This window comes from Eschrichtius robustus, chromosome 20, assembly GCF_028021215.1.
Source record: "Eschrichtius robustus isolate mEscRob2 chromosome 20, mEscRob2.pri, whole genome shotgun sequence".
Lineage (NCBI taxonomy): Eukaryota > Metazoa > Chordata > Mammalia > Artiodactyla > Eschrichtiidae > Eschrichtius > Eschrichtius robustus.
Genome location: NC_090843.1, coordinates 22,390,202 through 22,415,894, shown reverse-complemented (window position 1 = coordinate 22,415,894; position 25,693 = coordinate 22,390,202). Strand labels below are relative to the sequence as shown.

The window sequence follows — 25,693 nt, the reverse complement described above, 5'->3', positions numbered from 1 at the left end:
CTTTGATATTCAGTGCAGGTGTTGGCGGGGGGGGCGCAGAAGTAAAAACAAAATTAAAAAGGCAAGGTGAGAAAAGATAATTCTAGGGCTAAAATAAAAAGAAAAGGACCTTTCTAAGAACTGAAATCACTAAGATCAGATACCAATGAAGATATTTCATAGTTGCTGTATATTTCGGGTGTTTATAGAATGTTTATACTTAGAAAACCATAAATTGATTATTGTAAAGATGTGAAACAGGTTAGGAAAATCATAAAGTATTTATGAATCCCAAAGCTTCATAAATGTTGACTTAAATAGCACAGTTCACTTCTGAAGAGATTATTCTTTGAGAAGCAAAAGCAAGTGTGAAGAGAAGAATGTATCTCAGAACTAAAGCATATTATAGTTGTATTTTAATAACCTGTATCAGAGAGGTGAAAATTTTAGGTTCAGTGATATTTTGTACCACTGTGGATGCCGTTTTCTTTGGGACTGTTTTGTCTAATAAGAGAATTGACATCATTTGGGCAGTCTTCCAACAACTGAGCATGATTTGAGCCTTTTCACTTGTTAAATCTTTTTTTTTTAATAGAAAACAATAAAAATAATAAAATATAAACAAAAATAATGAACTCTTCTGTATCCATCATCCAGGTTCAACTCACAGTTAATCTTTTTTTTTTTTTTCTGAGATGTACATTTTAAAGTAATAACTAGAATTATGACTTATAACATTATACCAGAACATATAAGATTTTTAGAAATTTCATGTAATGTCTGAAACATTTATATTAACGTATTTCCATACAAATAACCCAATGAAAGTTTAGTATTGTTTTGTTTGTTTTTTATACTGCAGATTCTTGTTAGTCATCAATTTTATACACATCAGTGTATACATGTCAATCCCAATCGCCCAATTCAGCACACCACCATCCCCACCCCACCGCAGTTTTCCCCCCTTGGTGTCCATATGTCTGTTCTCTACATCTGTGTCTCAACTTCTGCCCTGCAAACCGGCTCATCTGTACCATTTTTCTAGGTTCCACATACATGCGTTAATACACGATATTTGTTTTTCTCTTTCTGACTTACTTCATTCTGTATGACAGTCTCTAGATCTATCCACATCTCAGCAAATGACTCAATTTCGTTCCTTTTTCTGGCTGAGTAATATTCCATTGTATATATGAACCACAGCTTCTTTAACCATTCGTCTGTCGATGGGCATTTAGGTTGCTTCCATGACCTGGCTATTGTAAATAGTGCTGCAGTGAACATTGGGGTGCATGTGTCTTTTTGAATTATGGTTTTCTCTGGGTATACGCCCAGTAGTGGGATTGCTGGATCATATGGTAAATCTATTTTTAGTTTTTTAAGGAACCTCCATACTGTTCTCCATAGTGGCTGTATCCATTTACATTCCCACCAACAGTGCAAGAAGGTTCCCTTTCCTCCACACCCTCTCCAGCATTTGTTGTTTGTAGATTTTCTGATGATGCCCATTCTAACCAGTGTGAGGTGATACCTCATTGTAGTTTTGATTTGCATTTCCCTAATAATTAGTGATGTTGAGCATCTTTTCATATGCTTCTTGGCCATCTGTATGTCTTCTTTGGAGAAATGTCTATTTAGGTCTTCTGCCCAGTTTTGGATTGGGTTGTTTGTTTCTTTAATATTGAGCTGCATGAGTTGTTTATATATTTTGGAGATTAAGCCTTTGTCCGTTGATTCGTTTGCAAATATTTTCTCCCATTCTGAGGGTTGTCTTTTCGTCTTGTTTATGGTTTCCTTTGCTGTGCAAAAGCTTTGAAGTTTCATTAGGTCCCATTTATTTATTTTTGGTTTTATTTCCATTACTCTAGGAGGTGGATCAAAAAAGATCTTGCTGTGATTTACGTCAAAGAGTCTTCTTCCTATGTTTTCCACTAAGAGTTTTATACTGTCCGGTCTTACATTTAGGTCTCGAATCCATTTTGAGTTTATTTTTGTGTATGGTGTTAGGGAGTATTCTAATTTCATTCTTTTACGTGTAGCTGTCCAGTTTTCCCAGCACCACTTATTGAAGAGACTGTCTTTTCTCCATTGTATATCTTTGCCTCCTTTGTCATAGATTAGTTGACCATAGGTGGGTGGGTTTATCTCTGGGATTTCTATCCTGTTCCACTGATCTGTGTTTCTGTTTTTGTGCCAGTACCATATTGTCTTGATTACTGTAGCTTTGTAGTATAGTCTGAAGTCAGGGAGTCTGATTCCTCCAGCTCCGTTTTTTTCCCTCAAGACTGCTTTGGCTATTCGGGGTCTTTTGTGTCTCCATACATATTTTAAGATGATTTGTTCTAGTTCCATAAAAAATGCCATTGGTAATTTGATAGGGATTGCATTGAATCTATAGATTGCTTTGGGTAGTATAGTTATTTTCACAATATTGATTCTTCCAATCCAAGAACATGGTATATCTCTCCACCTGTTGGTATCATCTTTAATTTCTTTCATCAGTGTCTTATAGTTTTCTGCATACAGGTCTTTTGTCTCCCTAGGCAGGTTTATTCCTAGATATTTTATTCTTTTTGTTGCAATCGTAAATGGGAGTGTTTCCATAATTTCCCTTTCAGATTTTTCATCATTGGTGTATAGGAATGCAAGAGATTTCTGTGCATTAATTTTGTATCCTGCAACTTTACCAAATTCATTGATTAGCTCTAGTAGTTTTCTGGTGGCATCTTTAGGATTCCCTATGTATAATATCATGTCATCTGCAAACAGTGACAGTTTTACTGCTTCTTTTCCAATTTATATTCCTTTTATTTATTTTTCTTCTCTGATTGCCATGGCTAGGACTTCCAAAACTATGTTGAATAATAGTGGTGAGAGTGGACATCCTTGTCTCGTTCCTGATCTTAGAGGAAATGCTTCCAGTTTTTCACCATTGAGAATGATGTTTGCTGTGGGTTTGTCGTATATGGCCTTTATTATGTTGAGGTAGGTTCCCTCTATGCCCACTTTCTGGAGAGTTTTTATCATAAATGGGTGTTGAATTTTGTCAAAAGCTTTTTCTGCATCTATTGAGATGATCATATGGTTTTTATTCTTCAATTCGTTAATATGGTGTATCATATTGATTGATTTGAGTATATTGAAGAATCCTTGCATCCCTGGGATAAATCCCACTTGATCGTGATGTATGATCCTTTTAATGTGTTGTCGGATTCTGTTTGTTAGTATTCTGTTGAGGATTTTTGCATCTATATTCATCAGTGATATTGGTCTGTAATTTTCTTTTTTTGTAGTGTCTTTGTCTGGTTTTGGTATCAGGGTGATGGTGACCTCATAGAATGAGTTTGGGAGTGTTCCTTCCTCTGCAATTTTTGGAAGAGTTTGAGAAGGATGGGTGTTAGCTCTTCTCTAAATGTTTGTTAGAATTCACCTGTGAAGCCATCTGGTCCTGGACTTTTGTTTGTTGGAAGAGTTTTAATCACAGTTTCAATTTCATTACTTGTGATTGGTCTGTTCATATTTTCTGTTTCTTCCTGGTTCAATCTTGGAAGGTTATACCTTTCTAAGAATTTGTCCATTTCTTCCAGGTTGTCCATTTTATTGGCATAGAGTTACTTGTAGTAGTGTCTTAGGATGCTTTGTATTCCTGTGGTGTCTGTTGTAACGTCTCCTTTTCCATTTCTAATTTTATTGATTTGAGTCCTCTCCCTCTTTTTCTTGATGAGTCTGGCTAATGGCTTATCAATTTTGTTTATCTTCTCAAAGAACCAGCTTTTAGTTTTATTGATCTTTGCTATTGTTTTCTTTGTTTCTATTTCATTTATTTCCACTCTGATCTTTATGATTTCTTTCCTTCTGCTAACTTTGGGTTTTGTTTGTTCTTCTTTCTCTAGTTCCTTTAGGTGTAAGGTTAGATTGTTTACTTGAGATTTTTCGTGTTTCTTTAGGTAGGCTTGTATAGCTATAGACTTCCCTCTTAAAACTGCTTTTGCTGCATCCCATAGGTTTTGGATCGTTGTGTGTTCATTGCCATTTGTCTCTAGGTATTTTTTGATTTCCTCTTTGATTTCTTCAGTGATCTCTTGGTTATTTAGTAACATATTGTTTAGCCTCCACGTGTTTGTGTTTTTTACGTTTTTTTCCCTGTAATTGATTTCTAATCTCATAGCGTTGTGGTCAGAAAAGATGCTTCATATGATTTCGATTTTCTTAAATTCACTGAGGCTTGATTTGTGACCCCAGATGTGATCTATCCTGGAGAATGTTCCGTGCGCACTTGAGAAGAAAGTGTAATCTGCTGTTTTTGGATGGAATGTCCTATAAATATCAATTAAATCTATCTGGTCTATTGTGTCATTTAAAGCTTCTGTTTCCTTATTTATTTTCATTTTGGATGATCTGTCCATTGGTGTAAGTGAGGTGTTAAAGTTCCCCACTATTAATTGTGTTACTGTCGATTTCCTCTTTTATAGCTGTTAGCAGTTGCCTTATGTATTGAGGTGCTTCTATGTTGGGTGCATATATATTTATAATTGTTATATCTTCTTCTTGGATTGATCCCTTGATCGTTATGTAGTGTCCTTCCTTGTCTCTTGTAACATTCTTTATTTTAAAGTCTATTTTATCTGATATGAGTATAGCTACTCCAGCTTTCTTTTGATTTCCATTTGCATGGAATATCTTTTTCCATCCCCTCACTTTCAGTCTGTATGTGTCCCTAGGTCTGAAGTGGGTCTCTTGTAGACAGCATATATATGGGTCTTGTCTTTCTATCCATTCAGCAAGCCTGTGTCTTTTGGTTGGAACATTTAGTGCATTCACGTTTAAGGTAATTATCGATATGTATGTTCCTATGACCACTTTCTTAATTGTTTTGGGTTTGTTTTTGTAGGTCCTTTTCTTCTTTTGTGTTTCCCACTTAGAGAAGTTCCTTTAGCATTTGTTGTAGAGCTGGTTTGGTGGTGCTGAATTCTCTTAGCTTTTGCTTGTCTGTAAAGCTTTTGATTTCTCCATCCAATCTAAATGAGATCCTTGCCGGGTAGAGTAATCTTGGTTGTAGGTTCTTCCCTTTCATCACCTTAAGTATATCATGCCACTCCCTTCTGGCTTGTAGAGTTTCTGCTGAGAAATCAGCTGTTAACCTTATGGGAGTTCCCTTGTATGTTATTTGTCGTTTTTCCCTTGCTGCTTTCAATAATTTTTCTTTGTCTTTAATTTTTGCCACTTTGATTACTATGTGTCTCAGCGTGTTTCTCCTTTATGGGACTCTCTGTGCTTCCTGGACTTGGGTGGCTATTTCCTTTCCCATGTTAGGGAAGTTTTTGACTATAATCTCTTCAAATATTTTCTCTGGTCCTTTCTCTCTCTCTTCTCCTTCTGGGACCCCTATGATGCGAATGTTGTTGCATTTAATATTGTCCCAGAGGTCTCTTAGGCTGTCTTCATTTCTTTTCATTCTTTTTTCTTTAGTCTGTTCCGCAGCAGTGAATTCCACCATTCTGTCTTCCAGGTCACTTATCCGTTCTTCTGCCTCAGTTATTCTGCTATTGATTCCTTCTAGTGTAGTTTTCATTTCAGTTATTGTATTGTTCATCTCTGTTTGTTTGTTCTTTAATTCTTCTAGGTCTTTGTTAAACATTTCTTGCATCTTCTTGATCTTTGCCTCCATTCTTATTCCGAGGCCCTGGGTCATCTTCACTATCATTATTCTGAATTCTTTTTCTGGAAGGTTGCCTATCTCCACTTCATTTAGTTGTTTTTCTGGGGTTTTATCTTGTTCCTTCATCTGGTATGTAGCCCTCTGCCTTTTCATCTTGTCTGTCTTTCTGTGAATGTCGTTAAATCTTATATACCTACCACCTGTGCTTTTGTTGAGACTAGATTCCTTACACCCTGCTATCACAACCTAGTTAACCTTGGAAAACTCTGCATCTGTTTAGGGAAGCTGTCTGCTTTTGTGCGCCGAGGTAACCCTAAACAGACCCTTTGGGAGCTAAGGTTGCTGGTGAACCCTGTATTCTCATACTATGTATTTCTAACTCTGTTCTTTATCTTGGCACATAATTCCAAAGTGAATAAAAATGATTCTACCTTATTTATGTTTTGTAGCTTTCAACTGGTTTTCTGCTTCTGAACACATGCATTCATCACAGTGATGCACTGTGGCAGAGATTCTGGGATGAGGCTTTATGTTCTATTGTAGTCTGAAAAGTTAAAGCAACTTAAGGAATAATGATAAGTTTGTGAGCGACAGTACTGAAAAGAGAACTCTGAACTAGGATGCTGCTGTTCCATTTGCTTTGGACCTAAGCAACTCTTTCGAATTATGCTCCTTCAGATTTTACCTAGAGGGCAAATCTTTGCCTCCAGATATGATCTCTAGAGGATTATGTAGATATACTTAAAACTTGTTATCCACAAAACCACAGTGGAATACCATTTCATACCTACTCAGATGGCTAAAATGAAAAAGACACAGTAAGTGCCGGAGAAGATATGGAGAAATTGGAACTCTCCTACACTGCTAGTGGGGTTGTAAAGTGGCGCAGCCCCTCTGGAAAACAGTTTGACAGTTCCTCAAAATGTTAAATATAGAGCTACCAGATGACCAACACATACTTAAGAGAAATGAAAATATGTCCACACAAAAACTTGTACAAGATTGTTCACAGCAGCACTATTCATCATAGCCAAAAAGTGGAAGCAACCGAAATATCCATCAACTGATGGATAGATACACAAAATGTGGTGCAGCTATACAATGGAATGTTATTCAGCAATAAAATAGAATGACTTACTGATAAATACAACATGCACGAATCTTGAAAATATTACGCTAAGTGGAAGAAGCCGGTCACAAAAGACCCTTATGTTGTATGATTTTATTTATATGAAAGGTTTAGAATAAGCAAATCTATGGATAATATAATATAGTTCAGGTTTCCAGGGACTGGGTAGAAAGGGGCAATGAGGAATGAATGCTAATGGATGGGTTTTCCTTGGGGGATAATGGAAATATTCTAAAATTAGTGCTGATGGTTGCACAACTCTGAGAATATGCTAAACCCACTAAATTTTATACTTTAAGTGGGTGAATTTAAGGTATATGAATTACGTAGCAATAAAATTATTTTTAAAAACTTCATTATCAAACTTAAATTTTGGTAGTGATGATGGTGACTTCATATATTGAATACGGGGGGGCGGGATGTGTGTGTGTGAAAAATACCTTAAAGCAGTATACACCTGGTGCTATTAAAGAATATAACATACTTTTAAGGCTTTTTGCTGTATTTCTGAACGTAAAGCAAATATAACACAGTGATTTTATGACAAATTAATTTGATATTAACCAAATGATATTAAGTCATTGTGTTTCAGAGTAATTGGGCACAAATGGTATTGCCATAAATGACTATTAGAACTACTGTTACCTAGCCAAAAGAATGTATACTTCTCTATTTCCCCTCTGATTCTTTTCAGTATCTGTAATCATCATTAGTGTTTTCTGTTAACCAAACATTTGGTTTTCTCTGTTACTGAATAAAACTCATTTTCATCACTTACTGATATGCATGTGCTAAAAGAAGAATTTACACCTCATGCCCAGTAACTTGGATTTACTTAACCTTTCAACTATAATATTTTTTCTGTGAGTAGTTTAACGCTGAGGCTTTCTGTGTTCTCTACTGGTCTTTTCCCTCCCTCATCACATGGCGATGTTCTGGCTGGTCTCATCCAGAGGCATCAAACACTGAGACTTGAAGTGGGTAACCTGGCCAAGCAACTACAGCATGACTACTCCAGTTTTGGTGGGGAAAGGAGTTCCTCATTAATGTTATGTCATTGGAGAGAGGCAGGAAACAGTGGGAAGAAGAGGCCGTGGATTTTGGGTATGTGGGGTTGTTGGCATAATGGAAAGGGAGTAGTTGAGTTCAGAAAGGGCTGGATCATGTTTAGGCAGAAAAACAGATTGAGTTGCAAGCAACCACTGCTTCTTTGATCACCATTCTCCATCTCTGTTCGTAACCAACAAATAATACGTAAAAATATGTATGTGTTCCCTTTCGCAATAACTGATTTTAAAACTGAAACCAGTCTGATAAATGTTTACTGAACGTCTCTTTTGTGCCATAGACAATGGTGTGTGCATTGCAGGGTTAGTTATAAAGGAAAACTGAGAACAATCTCTGGGAGAGTGAGATTGCTGTCTGGTGAGGAAAAGAAATCACAGATAATCTTCTGACCCTGAAGAGACAGAATTAGGTTTCTCTTTAGAATTGAGTAAATATTAGAACATAAGATTTTTAGTGGCAATAGAAAATACTCTGCCTATTTTCTGATGCCTGAAATTCCCTTCACATGGAAACAATGTTTTTATTCTTTAAATTGCAATAATAGATTTAAAATACTTGATAAAGATAATAGATTTATTCCTAGTAAAGTATACTCAATCAAATATAAGCTTCTAACATCAAATTTTGTTGTGATTCAAGAGAGAAGAGTAGCATCAAAAGATATAAAAAGTATTTTATTAGACTGAGATCCTTGTTATCTTTTGTTGATAGGGAAAACTGTCTCATTCATTCCCAGCTCAAACACAGTGCCACTTCTTGCTATTGACACTCCACATTATTGATAATGTGGACAAATATATCACCTACACTGAAAACCTGGTAAGATTTACCAGATTCTCATTTCTCTGGTTTAATTTGTTTGCAGATGGTTAGTGGAGCAGGATTTTGTGTCTGGAGTAGATATTTTTCTGCCAACACAGTGCTGTTTAGCTAGTTTTAAGAACTAGAATGTCATTTACATTTGAAGTGGTCTTTAGCCCAACAGTGGATGGGTATTTCAAGTGCTGGGTTATTAGTTAAGTTCTTCCCTCTACTGGTCTTTTGGGAAATTTAATAGAAACCCCAGCTACCATGTGAGTGAAAATCAGTGAGAAATTATGTTCTCTGCCACAGATGTATACTTTTATGGAAATATGCTATTCGTTTTTCAGAACAAGATCTTCAAACCCTTTCATTATGAATGGGGTTTGGTCTCCTTTCCCTTGAATCAAATATTTTTCAGCTAAAAATGTGTTATGTGGCTTAAATTTATATTAGTAAACATAAATAAATAGGCAAATTTATTAGTAACTCTTCAGAAAGCATACTTTATAATTTTCCGAGATAAGGACATAGTAGCTTTGGAGTCACCTTAAATGATTAATTAGATCCATTCAGACTAGACTGTGTGCTAGTTTGGAGGCTAACTTGAATTTGTGTGTACAGTATGGAATTTGCTCAGCCTTTGAAAATAGTTTTTGGATTGATGACACATCTGTACTTTTTGGTCTCCTTACTTGAACTCTGTCTCTTCTCTGACAGTCAGTTATGTTGCTCCTCTATTCTTGCCTTGAAAAAGCTATCTAAAGTTGAGTTCCTCTTCAGAATTTAAGTGGAAAGTAAAAAGTACAGGTCACACACAGAGAGAATTTCATACGGGTACTCAGTGGCATATGAGCCAAGCTTGGTAGCCTTTTGGAATAAAATAGGCAACTGGAAAATCTGATTCTGAATGAGGGCCTTGTAGCTTTATGAAAATTACTTTTTAGATGGGAAATTGAGAAGTTTCTGGTCAGTATCTTTTTTGCCATTGGCCCAATTCTGTTCAGGAGTAAGGGGTTTAAATTTTTAGGCTTTTTGGTTCTCTAAGGAATGAGACTTCGGGGAATTCCCTCGTGATCCAGTGGCTAGGACTTGATGTTTTCACTGCCGGTGCCTGGGTTCAGTCCCTGGTTGGGGAACTAAGATCCTGCATGCCACACAGCGTGGCCAAAAAAAAAAAGAGAGAGAGAGACTTCCTTACTGTGTGAGAGTAATAACTAGGAAAAACATTATTTAGCTTGAATATGTCCCTAGTAAATATTGATACATGAAAACATTTCATATCAAACTTTCCTACAGGTGGTAACGAAGATTTGTCAAAAATCAAGGATCCAGTGTTTAAGCCACATTATTCACCAGCCATTTACCAGATGAGTTCTGTAGCCTTGGCGCTGCTCCTTACGCTGCAGGGTTGATTATAAAGATAAGCCATAGTCCCTGCCCCAAATAAAGGGGAAGGGGCAGTATTGAACAGTTTGGACAAACTAAGTGCTTTACTTGTATTTATTTTGACACTTAATCTCGTAAATCTATTGCTAGATAGCCCTGTTTTTCTAATGAGGGAATTGCAGCTCAGAGAGGTGAAACCACTTGGCCAGTAATTAATGGATTTGAACCCAAGTCTTTCTGACTCTGAAATTTTACACAAACTGCCCTTCTGAAAGACAGGAATAAGTATAGTCAGGCTAAATATGATGATTGCTAGGTCACTGCTATAACAAAGTGCTAATAAGACAGTTCACAAAGAAGAAAAATGCTACCTTATGTGAGGGATCAGTAGAGACTTTGTGAGGGGAATTTAGTTTGACCCTGAGAAGAAAGGAGAGACTTGGAGTTAGGAATCCATTTTTATCATCAGAACACCCTTATCTGAGAGAGACCCCAAATATACATTTTGGGTTTGGGAGAGTTGCCAAGCCCTGTCTTTAAGGTTTGGGTTAGAATTCTAGGGTTCCCAATTCTATTTTTAAGACCCCAGTCTTAACTATAAAGTTTGTAAAGGTGATACAGGAGTGTTTGCTACACCCTATATAGGACCACGATTTGAACTTGTTTTATTGACATCATCCCATTTTCTTCCCTCCCTACCTTTAATTATATTGTGGTGGGAATTTGAGATAGGGTGTCTTCAGGCTGATGTGGAAGTAGTTCTATCCCTTCAACTGCAAGTTTGTACCAGGTGGCTGCTGAATGATTGGAAATCATTGACTTAGCTTGGAGACTCCAGACTTTGATAAAATGCTCATTCTTTTAGACAGTGTCCTGTAGTTTGGGAAATAACTCCTAAAAGTGTAAGAGGGAAGGGAATGACTGGGCATGGGGAGATTTTCCAGGCTTATGAGGTGGCTAGAGAAAAGACAGCAGAAATGAGAAAAACATATCATTCTATTTAAATCTTGGCTAGAGAGCCTGTTAAGTGTTTGGGGCAGGAAAAAACTAGGTTTGTGGCCTAAAATAATCATACAATAGTCCTGACAGGCTCTTTCTCTCTGCCCCATTCTCCTTGGAAGGAGGAAATTGGAGCTCCTCCATCTTGAAGTGATCTTTATAAAAATCTTAATTCTGAGCAGCCAGCCTCAGTAAAACAATTTTGCCATCTCTTGGTTACTTGAACGCCCCCAAAATAAAGGTAAATGAAAATAAGACTAACTGCTTTTAGACCACAGTGGTCTTTCCTAAAGTTCTGTAACCATTTTTCCTAAAGGAATGGAGATGGTTCCATTTATCTAGAAGGGATTATTACTGTGTCAGTCTGTGTGTATGTACACATACATGTTTTGTATAGGTACTTCCCTTCTCCCCAACCCTTTTAGAGTTGATGGCTTTATCCCTGATTGTTCAGTATAATAGTTTGCACATTCACTAAGAGAGCTTGTGTAGTAATGCTTGCTTTATTTTTTTTTTTCTCTTCCATTCTTGTTTTATTTTTTACTTTTTTTTTTTTCTTTGTGATGTGACATTTTCAGCTGATGTATTGAAAGCAAATCCTTCTAATTTGGGAGCCCAGATCACAAGAGTGAGTTTTTCTACTAGTGTCTTTAGCTGTGTATCTTTTTTTGTGTGTGTCTTTCTACCCTTTTCCCCTCCCAATTCAAAAAGATTCAAAACACATTTCATAAATATTAGATAAGAAAATTCCTCTGTCTGTTGAACATCATGCCTTTCCAACAAAGCAATGTCCACTTTATGTTGGGTCAGATTCCTTTTCCCAATGCTATTGTAAAAGCATAGGTTAATGTATGTGTTTTGGTTTGTTTGCTTTTATATTATCTAGTATGTTGAAAATAATTTTAGTTATGTCTTCATTGCAGATAGATATGTCTGGAGTCTGTCATCAGTGTGTCATAACGTTGCTGTTTTTGTTTTGTTTTAAGGAAAATTATATATAATAGCTTCTGAGAATAAAAGACCCATTCTTTTATCAGGATTTTAAGTAATACTTTGACTTGTCTCTACTCTCCCATCTCATTCCCTGGATGTTCCTCTCAGGGCCATGAAGGAATGAAAAAAAAAAAGCCACACATATTACTCTCTAATTTCAGCAGACTGACCAGATGAAAGTGGTCAGACTGGTGAGCTCTGAACATGCAAGCACTGGAAGATGGTTTGTTTGATTAGTTAGCAAGAAAACTGTTCATGATGAAAAGAATAGCACCTTCTTATGGTGAAATAAAAGTATGCTTTCTATTAGTCCGAATGATTCAGATAACCTCCCCATGTAAGCTGTACATTGCTTTTTAAGATCTTACACCTGGGTAATTTTCTGTACTAGCTTAACCCCTTTCTGTTCTCTTTGGCTTGTGTTATTACAATTTAACTCATGTTCTATTTGTCTAGTTTTGCATCCTGGAAGAGCAGGTGATTAAATAGTCCCTTTTCTTTTCTTCTAGTGTTCTTTTCTCCTAGTGTTGCTTGTTGCTTCTGAAATTATTTAATTTTGCCCAATAAAGCAAATGGTATGCTGTCCTAATTATGAATGCAGATACTCCAAGTGCTTTACCCAAAGTAATCAGCCATTGTGTTTTCAATTACCATAAGAGAGTATAACAATGTATTCTACGCTAGTGCTATAACCATTGATTATGGGTAAATATTCTGAAAGCCTTGCTTTCAGGATCCCCAAGTTATTCTAAATCACCCACTCCCTGTTCCTTTCTTTTGTTACCCAGAGATTGAAAGATCTCAAGCAGAGAGAGTTTGCTCGAAATGTCTCTTCAAGATCCCGCAAAGATGAGAAGAAGCAGGAGAAAGCCCTACGGCGGCTCCACGAGTTGGCAGAGCAAAGAAAACAAGCTGAATGGTGAGGACATTTTCTCTCCGAGGATTCTACAAATAATTATAACCCTTAAGATTTAAGAATTATAATCTGTTTTTTTAAAAATTGAGGTATAATTGACATATAATCCTTCAGTTTTTCTTTTCTTTTTTTTTAATTTTATTTATTTATTTTTGGCTGCATTGGGTCTTCATTGCTACGCGTGGGGCTTTCTCTAGTTGCGGTGAGCGGGGGCTACTCTTCGTTGGGGTGCGCGGGCTTCTCCTTGCGGTGGCTTCTCTTGTTGCAGAGCACAGGCTGTAGGCACACAGGCTTCAGTAGTTGTGGCACGCAGGTTGAGTTGCTCCACGGCATGTGGGATCTTCCCGGACCAGAGCTTGAACCCGTGTCCCCTGCATTGGCAGGCGGATTCTTAACCACTGCGCCACCAGGGAAGCCCAGTCCTTCAGTTTTTAATAGATCCTTCTTTCAGGGACTTCCCTGGTGGTGCAGTGGTTAAGAATCCACCTGCCAATGCAGGGGACACGGGTTTGAGCCCTGGGCCAGGAAGATCCCACATGCCACAGAGCAACTAAGCCCATGCGCCGCAACTACTGAGCCTGCGCTCTGGAGCCCACGAGCCACAACTACTGAAGCCTGCGCGCCTAGAGCCCATGCTCCGCAACAAGAGAAACCACCGCAATGAGAAGCCCGCGCACCGCAACGAAGAGTAGCCCCCGCTGGCCACAACTAGAGGAAGCCCACGTGCAGCAACGAAGACCCAATGCAGCCAAAAATAAATAAATAAAAAATAAAATAAATTTAATAGATCCTTCTTTCAAACTAAAAGCATATCTATACTTGGAGTATAACATATTGATTAAGAATATGCACTCCTGAGGCCGTATCCTATGATCTTTGTGACCGTAGTTATCCGAGCTCTTTGCCTCAGCTTCCTTATCTGTAAGATGAAATGATCACAATTTATTTCTTATAGTTGTTGTGAGAAGTCATTAAGTTGTTATATCAAAGTGCTTATAAAAGAGTTCCTAGCACATAGAAGATGCTCAGTAAATCAGTAAATTATGCAACAATTATTATTCCCATTTTCCAACTTTTTTTTTCTTTTTTTTTGACTGCCCTGCACGGCTTGTGGGATGTCAGTTCCCTGACCAGGGATTGAACCCTGGGCCACGGCAGTGAAAGCGCCAAATCCTAACCACTAGACCAGGGAATTCCCCTCCAATATTATTCTTATGTAGAAAAGCATATACATCACAGTATTCTACTGGGCACAGATTCAAGTGTTGTAACTGCCTTTTAAGTACTATAGAGTAGAGTTAGAACTAAACATTAAAACCTAGGAAATTCTATCCATTTATTTCTCTGTAGATTCCTGCCTTCTTGAGTGTTGTTTTTAATGTTCCTTCATGGTTCTTGATGATAAATTTGGGGCTGGTGTTTAGCCTGAGGTGGAATTTATCCCACCTAGGGCTGAATTTCCAAGCGACTAGACTTTGGGGACCCAGTCTTTGAGCATCTGAGAGTTCATGAGGTATGGGCCTCAATCCGAAGGACTTACGTCCCTATGTTTGTTTTTAATGGCTGGCCAGTAACAAAGGAGGAACTGGTTACGGTGGAAGGAGAAGCTGTGACTGTGGCTTTTAAAACTTTACAACCAAGTTGGGGCCAGAGTTTCCAGGATCATAGACTTTCTGGATTTTTGTCTCTGGATCCTTTTACTTATTTACTTCTCTTGTGTTTTGGAGGAAGGAGGAAGGGAAAGAATACATATAGTGTAAGTTTTGAAACAGAATTAACCCATGAGCTCTAATGTTGAGTTAAAATGCCTATTAAACTGGTTCTGATTCCTTCTTTGGCAGCTCTTTATGTTAAACACATTCCTCTTGGACTTGTAGCAAGGGTACCTCCTTAAAAATATATATACTACCTCGGACTTCCCTGGTGGCACAGTGGTTAAGAATCCGCCTGTCAATGCAGGGGACACGGGTTCGAGCCCTGGTCCGGGAAGATCCTACATGCCGTGGAGCAACGAAGCCCGTGTGCCACAACTACTGAGCCTGCGCTCTAGAGCCCACGAACCACAACTAGTGAAGCCCGCGCGCCTAGAGCCTGTGCTCCACAACAAGAGAAGCCACCGCAGTGAGAAGCCCGCGCACCACAATGAAGAGTAGCCCCCCTTCGCCGTAACCAGAGGAGAGCTCTTGCACTGCAATGAAGACCCAACGCAGCCAAAAATAAATAAATAAATAAATTTATTTTTAAAATAAATAAAATATTAAAAATATATATACCAGACCACTTTCTAGTTCTGGACATATTTTATTTTATCTTATTTTTATTTGTTTATTTTTTTATAAATTTATTTTATTTTTGGCTGCATTGGGTCTTCATTGCTGCACATGGGCTTTTCTCTAGTTGCGGCGAGCGGGGACTACTCTTTGTTGCGGCGTACGGGCTGCTCACTGCGGTGGCTTCTCTTGTTGCAGAGCACGGGCTCTAGGCGCGCGGGCTTCAGTAGCTGTGGCGCACGGGCTTAGTTGCTCCGCGGCATGTGGGATCTTCCCAGACCAGGGCTGCTCGAACCCATGTCCCCTGCATTGGCAGGCGGATTCTTAACCACTGCGCCACCAGGGAAGCCCTGGGACATATTCTAATACGTGTTTTTCTTTGGTAGTGAATGTTTTATTATTTATTTATTTATTTATTTTTTGGCCACGCTGTGCAGCATTAGTTCTGTTTTAGAAATAAACAGTTAAAAGATGACCAAGTAATCTCTTGGGAGAATAAAAGAAGGTTTTGACCCATCATCAGGTCTTTCATTGTCCTAGGAGTAATGCGTGACCCCATAGTGTTGTTGAAGTAGCGTGGCAAAGACTAAGCAAAAGGTCAAAATAATTTTTAAAAATTCAATTTGACGGTTTCTTTGCCATGGGATAGGTTTTGTGACACAGTGAGAGTATCTCTTGCTACCCAAATCTTGTGGGTTCCATCCCACAATAACAACAGTTCAGATAGCAAAGGGGATACTGTATTATCCAATGGTCCCTGAGTTTAGGGCAGCTAGTAGCTAGGGTTTAGATTAAAAGGACTTCATCCAAATAATTCTCTTCAGTTCTTGAGTTTGGCTTGAGAGATACCTGTATAATCCACACACTGTAAAAATTTCAGACATGACAGGAGTTTAAAACACTGGCTTTGAGGTTCCTTGGTGCTCCTGTTTTCAAAGCTGAGAAGGTCCTTGGTAGAATTATGATCACTGTATGGAATGCCCAGAAAGTATCACAAAACTAAAGCTGATGCTTGGGCATGGTGCCAGGAGACAGGCACAGACTCTTAGTTTCTATAACAGACATACTAACCTAACCACAAACCATCATAGCGTAGCACAGTGGAGGTTTCTGACTGTGTTCAACTCAGGGAATAGGCACGTTTTTAAAAACTGAATTTTGAAAGCACAAAAGAAATTGAGGGTTTTTTTGTTTTGTTTTGTTTTTTAGCTGTATGAAATACAGTTGATCCTTGAACAATGTGGAGGTTAGCGATGCCAATGACCCCCAGCACCCCCACACACTCACACACCTACACAGTCAAAGATCTGTGTATAATTTTGTAGTCAACCCTCCGTATTTGTGGTTCCACATCCACGGATTCAACCAACCGCAGATTGTGTGATATGTATTTATTGAAAAAAAAATCTGTGCATAAGTGGGCCCTCGCAGTTCAAACCTGCAAACCTGTATTCAAGGGTGAACTGTGCAACCTTTGTGAATAGATGTTCAGCCATATGTTTGATAGCATACTGATGGGTAGGATGATACAATAAGAATTAAGAATGGATACAGGACAGGTGGGCTGTACCAGACGGTAATGATAGTGTATTCGAATTGAGAGGTAAACCTCAGTTTTTATATTTTATACAGCTAAGGAAGAAACAGCAGTAACTGGCTATCCCTGCAAATGTAGCTTGGTAGATTAGTAGTGTGAGACTTTGCCTAACCTCACTGAGGAAGTTCCTTTTGTTAGCACAGGGCTGGGGAATGACCATCACTCAGTGTCTTTAAGATCTGCCTGTGATGAATGGTCAAGCATAAGGGATTAGTATCATATAAGAAGTATGAGGGACTTCCCTGGTGGTCCAGTGGTTAAGACTCCATGCTTCCACTGCAGGGGGTGCGTATTTGATCCCTGGTCGGGGAACTAAGATCCTACATGCTGCGTGGGGAGGCCAAAAATAAAAAAAAAAAGAGGTATGAAATGTTCCCTAAACCTGTTTTTTTTGTTTTTCATTTTTCTAAACCATTGTGTAGTGCACCTGGAAGTGGTCCCATGTTCAGACCAACCACAGTGGCTGTAGATGAAGAAGGTGGAGATGATGATAAAGAAGAATCAGCAACAAACAGTGGCACAAGTGCCACTGCCACTTGTGGCCTGGGATCTGAATTCTCCACAGATAAAGGAGGCCCTTTCACTGCAGTACAAATCACTAATACCACTGGACTGACACAGTCTCCTGGGCTAGCCTCTCAAGGCATCAGCTTTGGCATTAAGAATAATCTGGGGACCCCACTGCAAAAATTGGGAGTGTCATTTTCTTTTGCCAAGAAGGCTCCTGTCAAACTCGAATCAATAGCATCAGTTTTCAAGGACCATGCAGAGGAAGGGACCTCTGAAGATGGAACAAAAGCTGATGAGAAGGGTGCAGACCAAGGACTGCAGAAGATGGGAGACTCCGATGGTAGCAGTAATATCGATGGTAAAAAAGAGGATGAAGACCCTCAGGACGGAGGGTCCCTTGCCTCAACATTATCTAAGTTAAAAAGAATGAAGCGAGAAGAAGGGGCTGGGGCTACAGAGCCAGAGTATTACCACTACATCCCCCCAGCACACTGCAAAGTAAAACCTAATTTTCCTTTCCTACTCTTTATGAGAGCCAGTGAACAAATGGAAGGTGATAATAGTACACACCCAAAGAATGCCCTAGACAGCAAAAAAAGTAGTTCTCCCAAGCCTAAAGGCTGCATCAAGGTGGCAGCAAGCCAAGGAGCAGAAAAGACAGTTGGTGAAGTCTCTGAACAGCAGATGGAAACCAGTGTGGCTGAGCCCTCAGAGCCTGAAAGCAAAGCTGAGACAAAGAAGGCCTCAGGAGGGGATGTAAGTGAGCATAGTTTAGAGAGTCAGAGTCAGAAGGATTCAGAGATCCAAATGTGTGAGTCTAATCCTCCTAAAGAAATCTCTCAGGCCACCCCAGCAGGGAAAGAAAGCCAGGAGGGACCCAAACATCCTACTGGTCCCTTCTTTCCCGTTTTAAGCAAAGATGAAAGCACTGCCCTCCAGTGGCCATCAGAACTACTAATTTTCACGAAGGCAGAACCCTCCATTTCTTACAGTTGTAATCCTTTGTACTTTGACTTCAAGCTTTCAAGGAACAAAGATGCCAGAGCTAAAGGGACAGAAAAACCAAAGGATATAGGAGGCTCCTCAAAGGACCATCTCCAAAGCCTTGATCCTAGTGAGCCAAATAAAAGCAAGGAGGAGGGAGAGAATGTAGAACATTCTTCAGGAGGCAGAATAGATGCACCTGCTTCAGGGTCTGCCTGTAGCAGCCTGAATAAGCAGGAGCCTGGGGGTAGCCATGGGTCAGAGACAGAAGACACGGGGAGAAGCCTTCCTAGCAAGAAAGAACGATCTGGGAAGTCCCACCGACACAAAAAGAAGAAGAAGCACAAAAAATCCAGCAAACACAAACGGAAACACAAGCCTGACCCAGAAGAGAAAAGCTCTAAGGCAGAGTCTGGGGAGAAGTCTAAGAAGCGCAAGAAGCGAAAACGAAAGAAGAATAAGTCATCAGCCCCAGCAGATTCTGAACGGGGGCCCAAACCAGAACCCCCTGGTAGTGGTAGCCCTGCACCACCGAGAAGACGGCGGCGAGCCCAAGATGATTCCCAGCGGAGATCCATTCCAGCTGAAGAAGGGAGCAGTGGCAAGAAGGATGAAGGTGGAGGCGGTGGCAGCTCCCAAGATCATGGTGGGAGGAAACACAAAGGTGAACCTCCGACTTCATCCTGTCAGCAAAGAGCTAGCAGCAAATGGAGCAGCCGATCCAGCCATCGAAGTCGACCCAGTAGTGGAGATGAGGATAGTGATGATGCTTCATCACGCCGGCTGCACCAGAAGTCTCCATCCCAGTACAGTGAGGAGGAGGAGGAGGAAGACGAGGAAGAAGAGTCGGGCAGCGAGCATTCCCGTAGCCGCTCACGGTCTGGCCGGCACCATTCCTCTCGCCGTTCCTCCCGGCGTTCTTACTCAAGTAGCTCAGATGCTTCTTCTGACCAGAGCTGCTATAGTAGACAACACAGTTACTCTGATGACAGCTATAGTGATTATAGTGACCGATCACGAAGGCACTCCAAGCGCTCCCACGACTCTGATGACTCAGACTATACCAGTTCCAAGCACCGGTCCAAGCGGCACAAATATTCATCTTCTGATGACGACTATAGCCTCAGTTGCAGCCAGTCCCGAAGCCGATCTCGGAGTCATACTAGGGAGCGCTCAAGATCCAGGGGCCGCAGCCGCAGCAGCAGTTGTAGTCGCAGCCGGAGCAAACGGAGAAGCCGCAGCACCACAGCCCACAGCTGGCAGCGGAGTCGGAGCTATAGCCGGGACCGCAGCCGCAGCACCCGGAGCCCTTCACAGAGATCAGGCTCCAGGAAGGGATCATGGGGTCACGAGAGCCCTGAGGAGAGGCGTTCTGGTCGTCGAGACTTCATTCGCTCTAAAATCTACCGCTCCCAGTCTCCCCACTATTTCCGATCAGGCCGGGGAGAAGGTTCCGGGGAGAAGAAGAAAGAAGATGGCAGAGGAGATGATGGTAAAGGGATAGGCCCACCCTCCCAGAACAGCAACGCTGGCCCAGGAAGAGGGTCAGAAGGTGACTGCAACCCTGAAGACAAGAACTCTGTCACTGCCAAACTGCTACTGGAGAAGATCCAGTCAAGGAAAGTGGAGAGGAAACCCAGTGTGAGTGAGGAGGTGCTGGCCACCCCTAACAAAGCCGGGCTCAAGCTCAAGGACCCTCCACAAGGTTATTTTGGGCCCAAGCTCCCCCCTTCTCTTGGCAATAAGCCTGTCCTTCCACTGATAGGGAAGCTCCCAGCTACCCGAAAGCCCAACACCAAGAAATGTGAAGAGTCTGGTTTAGAAAGGGGGGAAGAGCAAGAGCAGTCAGAGACAGAAGAAGGGCCTCCAGGGAATAGTGATGCCCCATTTGGACATCAGTTCTCCTCAGAGGAAACAGCTGGCCCCTTATCAGACCCACCCCCAGAAGAGCCAAAGTCTGAAGAAGCTACTGCTGATCACCCTGTGGCTCCGTTAGGCACCCCAGTGCACTCTGACTGCTATCCTGGGGACCCATCCATCTCCCATAACTACCTCCCTGACCCCAGTGATGGGGACACCCTCGAGTCCCTGGATAGTGGCAGTCAACCAGGCCCTGTGGAATCCAGCTTGCTGCCTATAGCGTCAGACCTTGAGCACTTCCCCAGTTATGCACCTCCCAGTGGGGAGCCTAGTATTGAGTCAGCTGATGGGGTTGAGGATGCTTCCCTAGCCCCACTGGAAAGCCAGCCCATCACCTTCACTCCCGAGGAGATGGAGAAGTACAGCAAGCTCCAGCAGGCCGCGCAGCAACACATCCAGCAGCAGCTTCTGGCCAAGCAAGTAAAGGCCTTTCCCGCCTCGGCTGCCCTGGCCCCAGCCACTCCAGCCTTGCAGCCCATCCACATTCAGCAGCCGGCCACAGCCTCTGCCACCTCCATCACAACTGTTCAGCATGCCATCCTACAACATCATGCCGCAGCAGCTGCTGCTGCCATTGGCATTCACCCCCACCCTCATCCCCAGCCACTTGCCCAAGTACATCATATTCCCCAGCCCCACCTGACCCCCATTTCCTTGTCCCACCTCACTCACTCAATCATCCCTGGCCATCCTGCCACCTTTCTAGCTAGCCATCCCATCCATATCATTCCCGCCTCAGCCATCCATCCTGGGCCCTTTACCTTCCACCCTGTTCCACATGCTGCCCTCTACCCTACCCTACTTGCCCCCCGGCCTGCTGCAGCAGCTGCCACTGCCCTCCACCTTCACCCACTACTTCACCCCATCTTCTCAGGTCAGGACCTGCAGCACCCCCCCAGCCATGGAACATGAGTTGGATAGGAGACCAGGTAGGGCCAGGGAAGGTGACCCATAAATCTTCCCTTGGGGTGTTGAGCCATTAATACCAGCAAGTAGAAGCTGGAATGGGCAGTGTCTGACAGCCAAAGAGTTGAGTTTTGGCTTGCAGGGGTGGTTTTAGATTTGAGGTTTGCTTTGGGTTTACTATCAGGGATTTTTTTCCCTTTTCCCCTTTCTGTTTGTCCCTCCCTCTCCTGTGTTTCTAAGCTTGGGAACACCAGTAAGTGCTACCCACCCCTCTTTGGCAACATCTCCAAACTGTTGAGTTTAGATACTCCCCTCCTCTCTCTACTTTCCTCTGCACTTGTCTATAAATTTTAAAACATTTTCCTCCTCTCTGGCTGGCGGGTTTTCCATCTGGTCCTGCTTTATCAGTGTCTTTGACCTTGGTGACCTTATTTATCCCGGGTGAAGTGGAAAGGGAGTCTGACCTGGAAGCAGGTGCCACTCAGGCTGTCATTCGATCCACTTCCCACACAAACAGCCACACATTTGGCACTGTTGTCCTCGTGTCCCTCATCCCAGAAGAGACATCTGCATATCCCAGAAAAGAAGATCCTATCATGAATAGAAGCTATGCGGAACATAGAGTCGCCCATGTGCTTCCCCAGAGAGGAGCTCATGTGTCTGAAGGGTGTATTTTCTTCTGTCATGTTGATGTTTCCTTCTTAATTTATAGGATTTTTTAATGTAAAAAATTGCACTGAACTCTATAAACGTAAATGCTGCTTTTTGTAGCTCATATAAAAAAGGTTCCATATTTGTAGTATACTGCAATAATATTTTTTACATCCAGCTCTTTAAGTGATCCTTGTTCTGGTGGCTTTGTGTAAATATGTTTGCCCTAGTTGAATTAAGAAACTTTAAAGGTTATAAAATGAAAACAAAAAAATAAAGTATTTGTTTTCTGCTAGATGCAAAAATGATTAAGCATGTATATTTTATCAAGCTCATGTATTTTTTGAAGTTATGAACTATAAAAATGTTAAAACAGAAAAAGGAACGTTGTTTAACATTCTTTGCAGAGACAAAATTTGCAGTAAGTGGTGCCCCCAGCACTAGACTTCTTGAACTAATGGGCAGCAGTCAGCTGGGGGTGTCAGGGATACTCAGTTACGAGAGTCTCCCTCACGTGCTTTGCTGTTTTATACAGAGAAACAGGTGCGCCCCACAGAGGAGGAGAGAGAGATTCAAGAGCTTTATACTCTGGAAGCAGTGAGATTCAGTATGATTGTCCTGGGGGATTCCTGGGTTTCCGGGGTGCCTGTCCCAGGCAGTCCATTTGCCTTCCTAGTACTTAGCCCCCTCTGACAAAATTTTTTAATGTGCCTTTTGGGTTGGCTAGAAACTGAAGTAGAAGTAGACTGGAGGATGATAGAGTTGGGACAGTTTTTCCTCTTCCACTTACTGGGAGGTGAGCACATTTATGGATTCTGCAGATTGTTTTGCTTCATAGTTTCCATGCCTTCTACCCAGCTTAGTTTAAGCAGTAAAGATACCTTTTTTCTTTTCTCCCATGAGACTTATCAGGGGAAGTACCACCTCAATTCCTCTTCCTCCTCTTGCGTTTCACCCGGCTCTCAGACCTAGTTAATACACTGACCCAAAGGTGTTTATATTGTAGGTCTCATCTTCTTTGGTGTAGTTAGTACTTCCCTGTTTGGCATATCCCTACCTATTCCTGTGGCTAGAATTGGTTGGGTGGTCACCTGACAGGAAAAACAAGCCCTTCTTACGTGGGCCAGGGCTCTGTTCTGCCTTTCTTCTTCAATTTCCAAAAGAGAAAGGCTTTGAGTTTATGACAAGCAAGTGCTGGGCAAACAAGACTCTTGACAGCCTTCTGCCTGTTCAGTGCTCCTCATCTGATTCAGAAGCATCGCTTATTTGATAACTAGCACTGGAAAATGAAATCATCTGTTTGAAGTGAAGGGACTCATTTTTCTTTGCTTTCAGCCCATGTAAATATTTAAATAATACAGTATTAACATTTTTGTGCTGCTTCCCATTAGCTTGTAGATTGAGCCATACTCTGGCTGCCTCTTTGCCTTCCTGGAGGCAGTTTCCTTTAATTTCCAGAATAGTGATTTTAAAACTAAAAAAAAAAAAAAAGAAAGAAATAACCTATCCTTACTTACAAGCATAACAGATTGTATTTAACTTTATCACATATGATAGAGATATATATGCTGTAAAATTAGGGAAAGGAACTTTCTAATAAACCAATGATTTGTGGAAACTTAGAGTCTGTCGTGATTGTTGCCCCATCCACTCGAGTGGGGAAGGGATGGAGGGAGTTATGGTTTACAAATAACATCTTGTTTGAAGTGATCATAGATTCTTACGAACCATATGATGTTTAGACTGTGCTTCTCAAAGCTCAGCCTACCCAAGTAGAGGGGAAAGCTTATGCTGTGGGAGGAAGTAATGGTTACGTTTCTCTCAGTCTTATGTAGTTGTCTTGGAATGTGCACCTCCTTTCCACCCTTCCCCAGATTCTTTTTTTTTTTTTTTGCCTTGCTGAGCGGCATGCGGGGTCTTAGTTCCCGGACCAGGGATTGAACCCGGCCCCCCTGCAGTGGAAGTGAGGAGTCATAAGTCATAACCACTGGACCACCAGGGAAGCCCCCCAGATTCTCTTCTATTTCTATCCTTTTGCTCATTTTAGATGTACAATCTGTGTGTAGTAGAATGTATGGCAAATAGGTGCTCACTAAATGTGTTTGGAATTTCTAGCTTTGATTTTTGGGATTTTGGATGGACTTCAGGGCAATGAGATGAGACACCTGCCTGGCCTTTGCCCTCTAGATGGAGTTTTGTATACCAGAACCAGTCCTGAATTATTCTCCTCAACACTTTAATACCACTACAGTGCTTGAGAGCTACCTGGTAAAAGGAAGTATGTCCTAATTGTTACTGAGCAGATAAAAGCCTCTTATCTACTCTTCTGTATGGAAAAGTCTCAAAAGGCAGGGAAAGTTCAGCATCAAAAGCTAACCATAGATCTGTAGTGATAAATTAGTTTCCTCTCTTCCTCAACCTTTCAGGAAGGAACAGTACACTGTCTATTTCTTTCCTACTCTCATACAGCTGTGTTCTCCCCTTGACAAAAGAGAAGCTATTCAACTTGAACCTTGGGTTGTATGCTCAGATCTATTTCTCTAAAATAGAAAAATCCCTGCCCCAAAATAAAAGATGAAAATGAAAAGTGGGAATTCCCGGGAGGTCCAGTGTTTAGGACTCGGTGCTTTCACTGCGGTGGCCCAGGTTCAGTCCCTGGTCAGGGAACTAAAATCCCACAAGCCACGTGGCGCGGCCAAAAAAATTAAAGAAAATGAAAAGTGATTTTCTGAGCAGCCAAGGTGTCAGCGAAAGAGGCAGACTGACGTGTAGAGAGTATGCTGTGTGAAGGTATGTGCAGCTGCCTGATTCCAATAGGGGTTCTTCTATCTGCCTCAGCTGCCTGGGCTTGCAACATGGAAGTACTCCCTCTTCAACACCCTCAGTGACTAATTCAGGCCTTGTGAACCCTTTCCATTATTGTTTGCCAGGGATACCTTCACCTCCCCCTTATCTCGTGTCTGAATTATTGCAGCGTTTTCCTGGCTGGCCTCCCTGACTCTAGGATCTAAGTCCCTGTCCCATGTAAGCTTACTGGCTTTTCAGAATCAGAGTGCAGTTCATTTTGTACTCATTGCTTCCCAGTAAAATTGTAAGCTCTGAGAGGGAGGGACTGATTCTTATACTTCCTTTTTTCTCTTAATCCCTTAGAGTGTTTTATATAGAGTTGAACACAAACATTTTGATTATGTGTTCAAGAAAGATAAAAGCAAAGTAAAATACCATTAGTAACAGGATTATGCATCAGGATTTAGCAAGGAAACATCAAAGATGAAGATTTTTCTGTATATCCTCCACACTGCCAAGCTCAGTGCCAGGCACATAGTAGAAGTTCAATAATTGTTGACTTTATGAAGCCATAGCATTCATTGAGAAATTCTAGGGCTCAGGCTGATGGAATGGGAAAGTGACAGCAATGTGTCAGCACTCCTCTGCCTACTATCAACCCAGCTCTGACCCCAAAGGAACACCCAACAAGGAATAGAATCTTTATTAAATACCAAACTCTCCCTTCCCAAATCTGATCCTACCTGTTTCCAATTTCAGTTAATGATACTACTGTCCTACCAGCCAGCCACCAAAGCTTTGAATTACTTTTGACACCTCCCTACTACACAAAGGAGAGAGCAGAGATTACACATCCAGTTACTGATGTAACTGGATGTGCAATCTCTGCTCTCTCCTTTGTTCCTGCCACCAGTTCCCTGGTTCAGGCCTCATCACCTTTAACTGAGAGGATGGTAGATGCCACCCATCTGATCTTCCCACTAAGTCCTGCCTTTTCCAGTTCCTTCTATCCATAGGCAGCTAGTGTAATCCAGACTGGTGCACAATTGATCATGTATCTTATTCCCTGACTTAAAAAATCTTCATGATTCTCCATCTCCTATGTATTAAAGTTCAAATTCCTTAATAAGATATT

The 25,693-nt window shown here is 41.2% G+C and overlaps 1 protein-coding gene across 6 annotated transcripts in view; it reads left to right on the top strand.

Moving 5' to 3' along the window:
* The window catches only part of GPATCH8 (G-patch domain containing 8), a 112,095-nt gene extending 88,706 nt beyond the window's left edge, over window positions 1-23,389 (top strand). For all 6 annotated transcript variants that reach the window (XM_068530351.1, XM_068530353.1, XM_068530352.1 and 3 more), the window contains 2 exons: window positions 12,806-12,936; window positions 17,223-23,389. In XM_068530351.1, coding sequence (XP_068386452.1) covers window positions 12,806-12,936; window positions 17,223-21,126 — 4,035 coding nt within the window. In that variant the 3' untranslated portion in view covers window positions 21,127-23,389. The remainder of the gene's footprint in view (window positions 1-12,805; window positions 12,937-17,222) is intronic.
* The last annotated feature ends 2,304 nt before the right edge of the window (window positions 23,390-25,693 follow it).